The 15,681-nt window shown below is 39.7% G+C and overlaps 1 protein-coding gene across 9 annotated transcripts in view; it reads left to right on the top strand.

Annotated features, from left to right (window-relative positions):
- The window catches only part of PPEF1 (protein phosphatase with EF-hand domain 1), a 157,318-nt gene that overhangs the window by 121,206 nt on the left and 20,431 nt on the right, over positions 1–15,681 (top strand). For 8 of the 9 annotated variants that reach the window (XM_067024057.1, XM_067024055.1, XM_059050839.2 and 5 more), the window contains 2 exons: positions 10,841–11,026; positions 12,437–12,579. In XM_067024057.1, coding sequence (XP_066880158.1) covers positions 10,841–11,026; positions 12,437–12,579 — 329 coding nt within the window. The remainder of the gene's footprint in view (positions 1–10,840; positions 11,027–12,436; positions 12,580–15,681) is intronic. The other variant, XM_067024062.1, reaches the window with a different exon arrangement.

Raw genomic sequence — 15,681 nt, 5'->3', positions numbered from 1 at the left:
CTGCCTCTCTCTCACTTTGTCACAGCTTACCCTTCTCCCTCCCCATATCCTCAAGTCCATGCTCTAGTAGATCTGTGTTTTATTCCCGTCCTACCACTAATCTCTTCATGACATTTTTTTTTTCTTAGATTCCATATATATGTGTTAGCTTACGGTATTTGTTTTTCTCCTTCTGACTTACTTCACTCTGTATGACAGACTCCAGGTCTATCCACCTCATTACAAATAACTCAGTTTCATGTCTTTTTATGGCTGAGTAATATTCCATTGTATATATGTGCCACATCTTCTTTATCCATTCATCTGATGATGGACACTTAGGTTGCTTCCATGTCCTGACTATCGTAAATAGAGCTGCAATGAACATTTTGGTACATGACTCTTTTTGAATTATGGTGTTCTCAGGGTATATGCCCAGTAGTGAGATTGCGGGGTTGTATGGTAGTTCTATTTGTAGTTTTTTAAGGAACCTCCATACTGTTCTCCATAGTGGCTGTATCAATTTACATTCCCACCAGCAGTGCAAGAGGGTTCCCTTTTCTCCACACCCTCTCCAGCATTTATTGTTTCTAGAGTTTTTGATGATGGCAGTTCTGACCGGTGTGAGATGATATCTCATTGTAGTTTTGATTTGCATTTCTCTCATGATTAATGATGTTGAGCATTCTTTCATGTGTTTGTTGGCAATCTGTATATCTTCTTTGGAAAATGTCTATTTAGTTCTTCTGCCCATTTTTGGATTGGGTTGTTTGTTTTTTTGTTATTGAGCTGCATGAGTTGCTTATAAATTTTGGATATTACTCCTTTGTCAGTTACTTCATTTGCAAATATTTTCTCCCATTCTGAGGGTTGTCTTTTCGTCTTGTTTATGGTATCTTTTTTTTTTTTTTAATTAATTAATTTATTTATTTAATTTTGGCTGCGTTGGGTCTTCGTTTCTGTGCGAGGGCTTTCTCTAGTTGCGGCGAGCGGGGGCGACTCTTCATCGCAGTGCGCGGGCCCCTCACTGTTGTGGCCTCTCCCGTCGCAGAGCACAGGCTCCAGACGCACAGGCTCAGCGGCCATGGCTCATGGGCTTAGTTGCTCTGCAGCATGTGGGATCCTCCCAGACCAGGGCTCGAACCCGTGTCCCCTGCATTGGCAGGCGGACTCTCAACCGCTGCGCCACCAGGGAAGCCCTATGGTATCTTTTGCTGTGCAAAAGCTTTTAAGTTTCATTAGGTTCCATTTGTTTATTTTTGTTTTTATTTCCATTTCTCTAGGAGGTGGGTCAAAAAGGATCTTGCTGTGATTTATGTCATACAGTGTTCTGCCTATGTTTTCCTCTACGAGTTTGATAGTGTCTGGCCTTACATTTAGGTCTTTAACCCATTTTGAGTTTATTTTTGTGTGTGAGGTGTTAGGGAGTGTTCTAATTTCATACTTTTACATGTACCTGTCCAGTTTTCCCAGCACCACTTATTGAAGAGGCTGTCTTTTCTCCACTGTATATCCTTCCCTCCTTTATCAAAGATAAGGTGACCATATGTTCATGGGTTTATCTCTGGGCTTTCTATTCTGTTCCATTGATCTATATTTCTGTTTTTGTACCAGTACCATACTGTCTTGATTACTGTGGCCTTGTAGTATAGTCTGAAGTCAGGGAGCCTGATTCCTCCACCTCCATTTTTCATTCTCAAGATTGCTTTGGCTATTCGGGGTCTTTTGTGTTTCCATACAAATTGTGAAATTTTTTGTTCTAGTTCTGTAAAAAATGCCAGTGGCAATTTGATAGGGATTGCATTGAATCTGTAGATTGCTTTGGGTAGTAGAGTCATTTTCACAATGTTGATTCTTCCAATCCAAGAACATGGTATATCTCTCCATCTGTTTGTATCATCTTTAATTTCTTTCATCAGTGTCTTGTAGTTTTCTGCATACAAGTCTTTTGTCTCCTTAGGTAGGTTTTTTCCTAGATATTTTATTCTTTTTGTTACAATGGTAAATGGGAATGTTTTCTTAATTTCACTCTCAGATTTTTCATCATTAGTGTATAAGAATGCCAGAGATTTCTGTGCATTAATTTTGTATCCTGCTACTTTACCAAATTCATTGATTAGCTCTAGTAGTTTTCGGGTAGCATCCTTAGGATTCTCTATGTATAGTATCATGTCATCTGCAAACAGTGACAGCTTTACTTCTTCTTTTCCTATTTGGATTCCTTTTATTTCTTTTTTTTCTCTGATTGCTCTGGCTAGAACTTCCAAAACTAGGTTGAATAAGAGAGGTGAGAGTGGGCAACCTTGTCTTGTTCCTGATCTTAGTGGAAATGGTTTCAGTTTTTCACCATTGAGAACAATGCTGGCTGTGGGTTTGTCATATATGGCCTTTGTTATGTTGAGGAAAGTTCCCTCTATGCCTACTTTCTGCAGGGTTTTTATCATAAATGGGTGTTGAATTTTGTCAAAAGCTTTCTCTGCATCTATTGAGATGATCATATGGTTTTTCTCCTTCAGTTTGTTGATATGGTGTATCACGTTGATTGATTTGCGTATATTGAAGAATTCTTGCATTCCTGGAATAAACCCCACTTGATCATGGTGTATGATCCTTTTAATGTGCTGTTGGATTCTGTTTGCTAGTATTTTGTTGAGGATTTTTGCATCTATGTTCATCAGTGATATTGGCCTGTGATTTTCTTTCTCTGTGACGTCTTTGTCTGGTTTTGGTATCAGGGTGATGGTGGCCTCATAGAATGAGATTGGGAGTGTTCCTCCCTCTACTATCTTTGGGAAGAGTTTGAGAAGGATAGGTGTTAGCTCTTCTCTAAATGTTTGATAGAATTTGCCTGTGAAGCCATCTGGTCCTGGGCTTTTGTTTGTTGGAAGATTTTGAATCACAGTTTCAATTTCAGTGCTTGTGATTGGTCTGTTCATATTTTCTATTTCTTCCTGGTTCAGTCTCAGCAGCTTGTGCATTTCTAAGAATTTGTCCATTTCTTCCAGGTTGTCCATTTTATTGGCATACAGTTGCTTGTAGTACTCTCTAATAATCTTTTGTATTTCTGCAGTGTCAGTTGTTACTTCTCCTTTTTCATTTCTAATTCTATTGATTTGAGTCTTCTCCCTTTTTTTCTTGATGAGTCTGGCTAATGGTTTATCAATTTTGTTTATCTTCTCAAAGAACCAGCTTTTACTTTTATTGATCTTTGCTATTGTTTCCTTCATTTCTTTTTCATTTATTTGTGATCTGATCTTTATGATTTCTTTCCTTCTGCTAATTTTGGGGTTTTTTTGTTCTTCCTTCTCTAATTGCTTTAGGTGCAAAGTTAGGTTGTTTATTTGAGATGTTTCCTGTTTCTTAAGGTAGGATTGTATTGCTATAAACTTCCCTCTTAGAACTGCTTTTGCTGTATCCCATAGGTTTGGGGTCGTTGTGTCTCTATTGTCATTTGTTTCTAAGTACTTTTTGATTTCCTCTTTGATTTCTTCAGTGATCACTTCGTTATTAAGTAGTGTATTGTTTAGCCTCCATGTGTTTGTATTTTTTACAGATCTTTTCCTGTAATTGATATCTAGTTTCATAGCGTGGTCAGAAAAGATACTTGATATGATTTCAATTTTCTTAAATTTGCCAAGGCTAGATTTGTGACCCAAGATATGATCTATCCTGGAGAATGTTCCATGAGCACTCGAGAAGAATGTGTATTCTGTTGTTTTTGGATGGAATGTCCTATAAATATCAAGTAAATCCATCTTGTGTAATGTATCATTTAAATCTTGTGTTTCCTTATTTATTTTCATTTTGGATGATCTGTCCATTGGTGTAAGTGGGGTGTTAAAGTCCCCTACTATGATTGTGTTACTGTCGATTTCCCCTTTTATGGCTATTAGTATTTGCCTTATGTATTGAGGTGCTCCTATGTTGGGTGCATAAATATTTACAATTGTTATATCTTCTTCATGGATCGATCCCTTGATCATTATGTAGTGTTCTTCTTTGTCTCTTGTAATAGTTTTAATTTTAAAGTCTATTTTGTCTGATATGAGAATTGCTACTCCACCTTTCTTCTGATTTCCATTTGCATGGAATATCTTTTTCCATCCCCTCACTTTCAGTCTGTAAGTGTCCCTAGGTCTGCAGTGGGTCTCTTGTAGACAGCATATATATGGGTCTTGTTTTTGTATCCATTCAGCCAGTCTGTGTCTTTTGGTGGGAGCATTTAATCCATTTACATTTAAGGTAATTATCGATATGTATGTTCCTATTACCATTTACTTAATTGTTTCAGGTTGTTCTTGTAGGTGTTTTCCTTCTCTTGTGTTTCTTGCCTAGAAAAGTTCCTTTAGCATTTGTTGTAAAGCTGGTTTGGTGGTGCTGAACTCTCTCAGCTTTTGCTTGTCTGTAAAGGTTTTAATTTCTCCATCAAATCTGAATGAGATCATTGCTGGGTAGAGTAATCTTGGTTGTAGGTTTTTTTCCTTCATCACTTTAAATATGTCCTGCCACTCCCTTCTGGCTTGTAGAGTTTCTGCTGAAAGATCACATGTTAATCTTATGGGGATTCCCTTGTGTGTTATTTGTTGTTTTTCCCTTGCTGCTTTTAATATGTTTTCTTTGTATTTAATTTTTGACAGTTTGATTATTATGTGTCTTGGCGTGTTTATCCTTGGGTTTATCCTGTATGGGACTCTCTGTGCTTCCTGGACTTGATTGACTATTTCCTTTCCTATATTAGGGAAGTTTTCAACTATAATCTCTTCAAATATTTTCTCAGTCCCTTTCTTTTTCTCTTCTTCTTCTGGGACCCCTATAATTCAAATGTTGGTGTGTTTAATGTTGTCCCAGAGGTCTCTGAGACTGTCCTCAGTTCTTTTCTTTCTTTTTTCTTTCTTCTGCTCTGCAGTAGTTATTTCCACTATTTTATCTTCCAGGTCACTTTTCCGTCCTTGTGCCTCAGTTATTCTGCTACTGATCCCATCTAGAGTATTTTTCATTTCATTTATTGTGTTGTTCATCGTTGCTTGCTTCCTCTTTATTTCTTCTATGTCCTTGTCAACTGTTTCTTGCAATTTGTCTATTCTATTTCCAAGATTTTGAATCATCTTTACTACCATTGTTCTGAATTCTTTTTCAGGCAGACTGCCTATTTCCTCTTCATTTGCTAGGTCTGGTGTGTTTTTATCTTGCTCCTTCATCTGCTGTGTGTTTTTCTGTCTTCTCATTTTGCTTATCTTACTGTGTTTGGGGTCTCCTTTTTGCAGGCTGCAGGTTCGTAGTTCCCGTTGTTTTTGGTGGCTGTCCCCAGTGGCTGAGGTTGGTTCAGTGGGTTGAGTAGGTTTCCTGGTTGGGGGGAGTAGTGCCTCTGTTCTGGTGGATGAGGCTGGATCTTGTCTTTCTGGTGGGCAGGTCCACGTCTGGTGGTCTGTTTGGGGATGTTGGTAGCCTTATTATGATTTTAGGCAGCCTCTCTGCTAATGGATGGGGCTGTAGACCTGTCTCGCTCTTCGTTGGGCATAGGGTGTCCAGCACTGTTCGTTGCTGGTCCTTGAGTGAAGCTGGGTCTTGGTGTTGAGATGGAGATCTCTGGGAGATTTTCACCATTTGATATTGCGCGGAGCTGGGAGGTCTCTTGTGGACCAGTGTCCTGAGGTTGGTTCTCCCACCTCAGAGACACAGCCCTGACACCTTGCTGGAGTCCCAAGAGCCTTTAATCCACACGGCTCAAAATAAAAGGGAGAAAAAATAGAAAGGAAAGAAAGGAAGGAGGGAAGGAAGGAAGGAAGGGAGGAAGGAAAGAAGGAAGGAAGAAATGAAGGAAGGAAGGAAGCAAGAAAGGAAGGAAGGAGGAGAGGAAGAAAGGGAGGAAGGAAGAGAGGAAGGAAGGAGGAAGAAAGGGAGGAAGGAAGGAAGGAAGGAAGGAAGAAAGGAGGAAAGGAGGGAAGAAAGGAAGGAAGAAAGGAAGAAGGAAAGGGAGAAGACAAAATAAAGTAGGATAAAATATAGTTATCAAAATAAAAAATAATTATTAAGAAGAAAAATTTCTATTAAAAAAAAAAACGGGTCGGTCTAACCCTAGGACAAATGTTGAAGGCAAAGCTATACAGACAAAATCTCACACAGCAGCACACACATACACACTCACAAAAAGAAAAAAGTGGAAAATAATAGTATATCTTGCTCCCAAAGTCCACCTCCTCAACTTGGGATATTTCGCTGTCTATTCAGGTTTTCCACAGATGCAAGGCACTTCAAGTTGACTGTGGAGCTTTAATCCGCTGCTTCTGAGGCTGCTGGGAGAGACCTCCCCCTCTCCTCTTTGTTCACACAGCTCCTGGGGTTCAGCTTTGGACTTGGCCCCGCCTCTGCGTGTAGGTCGTCCGAGGGCGTCTGCCCTTCGCTCAGACAGGATGGGGTTAAAGGAGCAGCTGATTCGGGGGCTCTGGCACAGGCCGGGGGGAGAGGGGGGCACGGATGCGGGGCGAGCCTGTGACGTCAGAGGCCAGCGTGACGCTGCACCGGCCCGAGGCGCACCGCGCGTTCTCCAAGGGAAGCTGTCCCTGGATCCCGGGACCCCAGGAGTGGCGGGCTGCACGGGCTCCCGGAAGGGGCGGTGTGGAGAGTGACCTGTGCTCGCACACAGGCCTCTTGGTGGCGGCAGCAGCAACCCCAGCGTCCCACATCCGTCTCTGCTGTCCGCGCTGACAGCCCGCGGCTCGCGCCCGTTTCTGGAGCTCCTTTACGCGGTGCCCTTAATCCCCTCTCCTCTGGCACCAGGAGACAAAGAGGCAAGAAAAAGTCTCTTGTCTCTTCGGTAGCTCCGCGGCCGTTTGTGGGGCTCCTTTAAGCGGCGCGCTTAAACCCCTCTCCTCGCGCACCGGGAAGCAAAGAAGGCAGAAAAGGTCTCTTGCCTCTTCGGCAGCTCCAGACTTTTCCCGGACTCCCTCCCGGCCAGCCGTGGCGCACTAACCCCTTCAGGCTGTTTTCACTCTGCCAACTCCAGACCTTTCCCTGGGATCCGACTGGAGGCCGAGCCTCAGCTCCCTGCCCACGCCCGCCCCGGCAGGTGAGCAGACGAGCCTCTCGGGCTGGTGAGTGCCGGTCGGCCCCGATCCTCTGCGGGAATCTCTCCGCTTTGCCCTCCGCACCTGTGGCTGCGCTCTCCTCCGCGGCTCCGGAGCTTCCCCCTCCGCCACCCGCAGTCTCCGCCCGCGAAGGGGCTCCTAGTATGTGGAAACCTTTCCTCCTTCACGGCTCCCTCCCACTTGTGCGGGTCCCGTCCCTATTCTTTTGTCTCTGTTTATTCTTTTTCCTTTTGCCCTACCCAGGTACGTGGGGAGTTTCTTGCCTTTTGGGAGGTCTGAGGTCTTCTGCCAGCGTTCGGTGGGTGTTCTATAGGAGAAGTTCCACGTGTAGATGTATCTACTATATTTCTTAATATCTGTGAGCTGTGTTGCAGTAAAGATCATAGGCTATTTGTTCCATACTCATGGAAGTGCATGATTCTTGGCAGAGCGCTGTAATTTAAATTTTATCTTATATTCCCTGAGATGTGGGGGATATATGTATTCATAGCTGAGTCATCGTATAGAGATAAGTGTGACCTCTTTCTTCAGGACAGACTTGAAACAACAAAGAGGCCAGAAAGGTTTAAAAAAATAATTTTAATTATTTATGTCCTGAGTGACTCCCTTCTCTTAATCCACTTAACAAGTAAAATGTATTGAGTACCTACTATGTGTCAGGCACTGTTCTAAGCTTTTGAGAAAATAAGTGACCTAAGATCTATTCCCTCATGGAGTTTATGTTTTAGGGGGAGGAGCTAAATAATATGTATATATGAAGTTATATTATTTATATAATAGTACATATATAATTATATAACAATAACGAGTAACTATGTTAAGTGAGAAGTTCTATGGAAAAAATTAAAACTAGAACAAGGTTAGGGGAAACAGAGAACTGGAGGTAGGGGACAGAGTTGCAATTTTAAATAGGGTAGTCAGCCTCATTGAGAAGGCTCCCAAGAGTGAAATGGCTTTTTTGTAGTCGCTTGGCTAGTCACTGAATGATAGAGCAGGATTTGATCCCAGGTCTGACTTTAATGCCCATGCTTTTTTTCTGAAGGGAAAGATGACTTAAGAGTGATAGGAGATCTCAAGAAAGTAATGAACTACTCTAGTCTCCCCTCATCCAATGAGGTGATGGGTAGGCAAGGAGTAGATATCTAAAGCCATCTAGGTACCTGGCTGGAAGGTTTGGACTGAGCACAGCTTTTAAGACGACATATTCAAAAGCTGGAAGGAGGACACATAACTAAAGGAAAATGCAAAAGTGAATCTACAGTGTTAGTGTCTTAGAAGAAAAACATTTAGATACATCTTTCAGAGCTATTATCTCTCCCCAAAAGCATACTTTTGAAAACTGGATTACTTAAAACTGTAGGCAAGCATGGGACACTTGCAGGGTTTATTTTGGATTTAGGAGGTGTAAAGGCTGAGGCACAAATAGATTTTTGTTGACCAGGTCATACAAAAGTTGTCATTCAATAAAAACCTTTCCAATGTTTGGTTCGAAAATTTTCAGGAAGGAATTTTGTAAATACTTATTCTTTCATGCACTCCCAAAGGCCCTTGCATTTCAGTGGAGAGGATGTTGTTGAGAGGAAAGATTGTCTCTGCTGAGGAATTTGTTTCACCAACAAAGTGACTTTTATAGCATTTTTTGTTTGTGAGCCTCAGAATTAAATCTATATTGTGGTCACAGTCTCTGTAAAGTTTATGAATGAATGAATTCTGGACAGAGAAAAGAAATGCAGAACTCATTGAATGGGTGGTTCTGAAGAAGCTCACTTCTATAAAATTGACACCCCTTATGACCCCTTATGACCTTGAACCAAAGAAAAATGAATGTTAGCCATATCTTCCTCATTTCATTGAGGAGTCAGCTAAGGCCCGAATAGGTTCCATGGTGACATAGGTGACACTTGAAGAGCTAACTCCATGGCCAATGCTTATTCTAGTTTAACAGGGTCCCATCATATGTACATTTAATTTATGTAAATTTCAAGTATATACATATGGCAAAAAAGATTAAAAAGTATAAAATTTTAGTTTCATATAATTTATCATATGTTCTACATTATCACATACATAAAATATTCACACATCCATATGTCTGTATAGGGCTTTATATACAAAGTCATGTGTACTCTGCTTTAAGAGTAATTTAGAAGGTTTTCCTGGGGTAATTTTGGCTGTAAATGACTTACATCTCATGTAGGAATTTAAAAGTTAATCCCCTCTTTATAAAACACGCCTCCTTGTGTTCTGTGTTTTCTATTTCATTATACTAAAGGTCAGATCATGTCTCCCAGACATGCATTCATGGTGTAAGATTCAGATATGGCTCAGTTTCAAATGCAAGTGTTACTTTCATCATAATCACCAGCAAAGTAAATGGGTTCCATTATATTTATTTGTAGGGTAGGGTTGTGCCAGTGTTGGAATTCATTTGGGGAGAAAGGAGAATCCTGATCTGAATCTTCTTAGGTGGTTTTAATTCTCAGTTCAGTCAGTCATCAAAAAATCAATCATCTGCAAGTGTCCGGAATGTGCTTGGTGCACAGTTTCTCCAGTTCTGATGAGGTGCTTAGCATTCCAGAGAAGTTCTCCTACCAGTTCTGTTCTCTCCGCCTCACTGTCTTTCTCCTCACTTATTTCTAGCTCCCCTTCAATACCAGACCTGTAAATGGGTGTACAGTCAGGTTTAGTGGGACAACCATTTCTGGTCCTTTTAAGATCTGATTTGGACCCAGTAGAATAACTGCACAACTTAAAATACATGCTTCTTCATGCCCTTCAAAGAAACATGTGGAAAATACAGTCTACTAGACTATGAAAAATTAGAAAATAAAGTCTGTTAGAACTTTGAGATACTTCACAAGTCATCTGGCCCAAACCTCTGATTTTAAAGAAAGTAAGACCCAAAGACTTTTCTCAAGGTTGCATAGCTTTAGCTACAAAGCTAGTTTTTCACACTACTGCTGAAGCTCCCATAGGAGATGTTTGAATAAAGAAACATGATATGTAGATTAGAGCTACAAACAGGGAGCCCCCAATTTTTTATGAAAAAATTCTTAGAAACTTGGGTCTTCAGTCGTGAGCATCATGCAGCCTGCACTTGCCTCTTTCATCCCCACAAGGAAATGTTATGCTAATAACATACTTGTGGAAAACCAGTCAATGGCTAAATGTACTGCTGAAGCTGAGAATGTGCTTATCAAGGGGGGCAAAAAGTGAAGGAGATGCTTTACAAGGTATTCTTGGATGAACAGTTGCCTATATTTGTGATGGGGAGAAGGCTTTATCAAGCTATGTACTCAACAGGACAAAAACCAGGGCCAAAACCATAGCTGGGAGACTTACCTTATCTCTCTGAACATATTAAAAACACCAAGTGCCTGTATGTTCACTGTGGGGAGCTACTTTCTCCTTTGAACATGGCACTGAAGTTCTTTTTAAGAGAAAAAACCCTGTAGGTTAAGCAATTGTGAAGCAATTGCGATGGAATTTTTAAAAAAAAAGAAAGAAAAAGCCCAAGGGCTGATCCTTCACGGTTACTAAGTATTGCTACCTTGGTTATTGGGGATGGGTAGAAAGGGATTGTGGTGGCTATGGGCATTCAAATTATTCTGGAAAAGATTCATGGAGGAGATGAGTGTGAAACAGTTTTGAAGGAGGAATGAGAAATAGTGAGACTTTGGGATAACTTGGGATAATATTTCTGGAAAAGAATTTGGAATCTAGAAAGATAAACTCTCACTTGTAAGTGGCAGCCTAATCTGATTTGTTGTTCCAAGGTTATCAACATTCTGTGGAGTGATCCCAGAGACAAAAGAGGCTGTTACCCAAATACAGGTCGAGGAGGGGGCTGCTATTTTGGACCAGACATTACCTCCAGGATTCTTAATAAATACAAGTTGAAGATGCTCATTAGGTCTCATGAATGTAAGCCCAAAGGGTATGAAATTTGCCATGATGGGAAGGTAAGCTAACAGTGTTGTTGACATCATCACAGACATCCTTCCCCCAAGCCTAGTCTTTCTTCACAGAATGTGTCTGACCTCGAAGCCCACGGGAAAACGTCTTCCCTAGGCCCCAAACAGAACTCCATGCTTTGGTAGACTGAAACGAGACTGTCGGGTTCACAGAGGTTGTTTCAAGGGACCTCACTGTCCCTCACCCTAAGAGATATTTGGTTTATTTCTCCAATCTTCCCTAATCCCAGAGATAGAAACTCTGACACATGGCACTAAGTACACACACAGAAAGGCTTTGTTCTGTGCTAATCGCAAGGCAAATCTCCAGTGGTGGGGTTAAGAATGTACTTATCCTCCCTGAGCACAGAGAGGCAGCAGTGAATTCCGTTTGCTCTCTTTCACCTTTTGCACTTTCCCTGTGCAGAGCAGAACCACAAAACATACTTCTATTCACTGAGCAGGTAAGCTCTAGCAAGTCCCTCGCTGTGGGCAGTTTCACTGCAGCCACTGAAATGGAATGTGTTGTGCTTCTTCAGTGGTGTCTGATAGGCTAGAGAGGCGGGGCCTGAGGAGCTGGTTTCTGGTCCCAGCTTGTCCTGGGATGCCCCCTTTTCTCATAGTGAACAGCAATAATTAAAAAGGAATGCCAAATTGCATGGCCTTTCCTTCTATTTCAACACTTTCACTTTTCCTAACTCTTTTAGTTCATTAGAGACTCATACTGACATTGCGAGATGGTAAGGTAAGTATTATTTAGGTTTTATATGTAATAAGAAAACGGGGAGAAAATAGCAGTGGTTTGTCTGAAGTGACCTGCTGGTTAGGGCAGGACCGGGCATAAACCAGCTTTCCTGTCACTGACAAGTATTACCCTCCCAAGGCTCCCCATCCTCCATCACGCCCCCAAGGCTGGTTCCTTCCCGACAGAGTGGTCATGGTCCCTTATCTAGCCACTATTTCTCTGACCTTAAAGCACTTGTTTTGTGGGGGGCTCTGAACCCTCTAAATCAGTCAGCTACAGACCAAAGAAAAGGACTGTGATACCAGACAAGTTTTATTTTGAATGCTCAAATATCACAAGGAAAGAAAATAAAGGCTTTACCTCCTTGGAAAATTAGAATTTACAAAACTGAGCATTAAGGAGGATTGTAAGATACAGAACTGAAATTGTACACAAGATTGCAAGGCCGTGCACTGGGGGGATGAGTGGCTAGAAGTTAGTGCTCCTGGAGACAATGATTTAAAAGCCTTGTTTCTCTTCAATGGAATCACAGGAAATCCCATCAGATTTGGATGATTTGTATGGATTTTGAACTTTGATTTTTGCTTTTTAAGAATTGAGCTGTTTCTGACTTTATTGAAGGACCTTTTGAGAACTAACTCTATGTGAACCTGACACTCTTTCTCTTTAACCAGGTTATTACTGTATTTTCTGCATCTAATTATTATGAAGAAGGTAGCAATCGAGGAGCTTACGTCAGAGTGAGTTCTGGTACGCCTCCCCGATTTTTCCAGTGCCAAATAACTAGAGCAACGTGCTTGAGGCCTCTTTACCAAAGGTGTGTATACTCTAAGGAGATTTTTGAGCTCTGGTACTGGTGACCAAGTAGAACCAGTACAGAGTGACTAAGAGCAGCCATGGGAGTGAAGAAAATGACTTACTCGTTACTCATTGGTATAAACAAAATGGAAGTAATTCCAGAAGCCAAGTGGTGAATGCGCTCATATTTGAAACCAAGAGCAGCAATTTTCAATGTCTACATCTCTTTAGATGGATAAAACAATCAGCATCCACAAACAGTCCCTAATTGAATATAAGGAAAAGAAAGTCTCTGCACCCACCCAGTCCTGTAACCTCCAGCCTTCTCTGCCCCCAGACAGCCCAGTCTGCTCTTGCCTCTTTGTCTCTTCTCTACCCACAAGTGTATATGACTGAGTTGAGTATGTGTCTCTGTGTGATGGCGTTCATAGCTTATCTTCCTTTCCTCCCTTTGACATTATCTTTTTAATATTTTTTATACTATAGAATGAATATGTTTACTGTTAACAAGTGAGACAAAACAAAGATGTATAAAGAAAATGTTAATGATCTTCTCTCCTAGTACTTCCCAGTAATTCTTTTCCCCAGAGGCAACTGAAATTAATAGCCTAGGGAGGCTCCTTCCACCCTCTTCTCCTTGCTCCTACAAAAATAGACAAGCGATTACTCATTCATTGAATTAAAAAAATGTTGAGCATCTACTATGTGTCAGACACTGTTCTAGGCACAGATGATATTAAAATAAACAAAATAGGCAAAAGTCTTTTCCCTCATCAAAGCATATCCCTGTGGGAGGAGAAAGGCAGTAAACAACATACATACATATTTTTTTTAAAACAAAGATACAATCACACTGCACAGTCTATTCTGCAACTGACTCTTTCCCTAAAGATTATATCATGAACATTACTCCAAGTTCATACATATAGACCTAACTCATTCTTTTTGGTAGATGCATAATATTCTGTAGTATATGTATACCATAACAATTATGGATAGCTAAATCGTATTCAACTGATGGCCATCCAGATTGGTTCTAGGGTTTTGTACTTAAAAGCAATACTATAACAAACATTCCTCTGTGTGTGTGTGTGTGTGTGTGTGTGTGTGTCTGTCAGTCTGTCTGTCTGTCTATATATATATATATATATATATATATATATATATACATATCCGTAAGTTTTAGTGCTTTTTTTAACATAAGATTTCAAAATATATGATTTATAATGTTTAAAATTTTGCTAGATACTCCAAAAGAGTTGTAACAATTAACAATCTGGAAAACAACATATTAATTTCTCCACATCCCCATTAGTCTCATAAGTTATTACCCTTCTTAATTTTTGCCAAGCTGATGGGTAAAAATGATAAATCTCATTGTTTTAATTAGCATTTTTTAGACAGCTGAGTTTACCCATCTTATATTTTTGAACATTGCATTTTCTTTTCTTTGAATTTCCTGTTTATAATATTCCCCTATTTTATATTGGGCTGTTTGTCATTTTCTGATAAATTTTTAGGAATTCTTTGCATAGGAGGGATAGAGGATTTTTATGGGCATGATGCATATATTTTGTTGGTGTCTTGATTTTGCTTTATTCTATGAAATCACATTTTATAATTTCATTATAACTTTTGGATTTTCCCCTTCGGTAGAAAAATGTCTCCACATAAATTTTATATATACACACACATATATATATATTACATATATTTATATTACATATATATTTGTAATTTATTTTAACAGCTTTGTTGAAAGTTTACCAAGTTAAAGTATACAATTCAGTGATATTTGGTATATTTACAGAGTTGTGTAACATCACCATAAACTAATTTTTGAACATTTGTTCCATCCTAAAAGGAAAACTTGTATCCATTAGTAGTCATTCATCATTATCACCTCCCCATCCCTGGCCACCACCCACCCCCATCACAACTCTAGTTAACCACTAATCTACTTTCTGTTCCTATAGATTTGCCTGTTCTGGACATGTCATGTAAATAGGATTACACAATATGTGGTCTTTTGTGACTAGCTTCTTTTTCTTAGCACAGTGCTTTTGAGGTTCATTCGTGTAGTAACAGGTATCAGTACTTCAGTCCTTTTAATAGCTGAATAACATTCCATTGTATCAATAGACCTCATTTTCTTTGTCCATTTATCAGCTAATAGAAATGTGGGTTTCCACTTTTTGGCTACTATGAATAATGTTTTGAACGTTGGTGGACAGGGTTTTGTGTATACATTTGTTTTCACTTCTCTTGGGTATATACCTGAAAGTGGAATTGCTGGATTATGTAGTAATGCTTATGTTTAACATTCTGAGGAACTTGCAAGCTTTTTTCCCAAGGGGATGCACAATTTTACATTCCCACCAACAATGTATGAAGATTCAAATTTCTCCACATCCTCGACAACCCTTGTTATGATCTGTCTTTTTGATTATAGCCATCTTAGTGGATGTGAAGTAGGATCTCTTGGTTTTGATTTACATTTCCCTCATGACAAATGACTTTGAGGATCTTTTCATGTTCTTATTGGGCATTTGTATATCTTCTTTAGTGAAATGTCTCTTTCAGATCCTTTTTCCATTTTTAATTGAGTTACTACTCTTTTTATTATTGCATTTTAAGAGTTATTCATATATCCTATATTCATGTCACTTATTAGATATATGATTTACAAATAGTCTCTTCCATTCTATGGGATGTCTTTTCACTTTCTTGATGTTATTATTTGCAGCACTAAGGTTTATAATTTTGATGAAATCCAATATATCTGTTTTTTCTGCTTGTGATGGGGTATCTAAAAACCAACTGCCTAAGTCAAAGTCATGAGGCTTTATTCTTATGTTTTCTTCCGAGAATTTTATAGATTATTTTTATATATTAAGTTCTTATATTTGGATATCTGATCCATTTTGATTAATTTTTGTGTATAGTTTGAGGTAAGGGTCCAACCTTATTCTTTAGAATATGGATATTCAATTGTCCCAGCAACATCAGTGGGAAAGACTATCCTTCACCTATTTGACTGTCTTGGCACACTTGTCAAAAGTCAATTGACCATAAAGGTATGGGTTTATTTCTGAACTTTAAGTTGTACTCCATTGACCTA

The sequence above is a fragment of the Kogia breviceps genome, chromosome X (assembly GCF_026419965.1).
Source record: "Kogia breviceps isolate mKogBre1 chromosome X, mKogBre1 haplotype 1, whole genome shotgun sequence".
NCBI classification, from domain to species: Eukaryota; Metazoa; Chordata; class Mammalia; order Artiodactyla; family Physeteridae; genus Kogia; species Kogia breviceps.
This window is presented reverse-complemented; position numbering and strand designations above follow the sequence as displayed.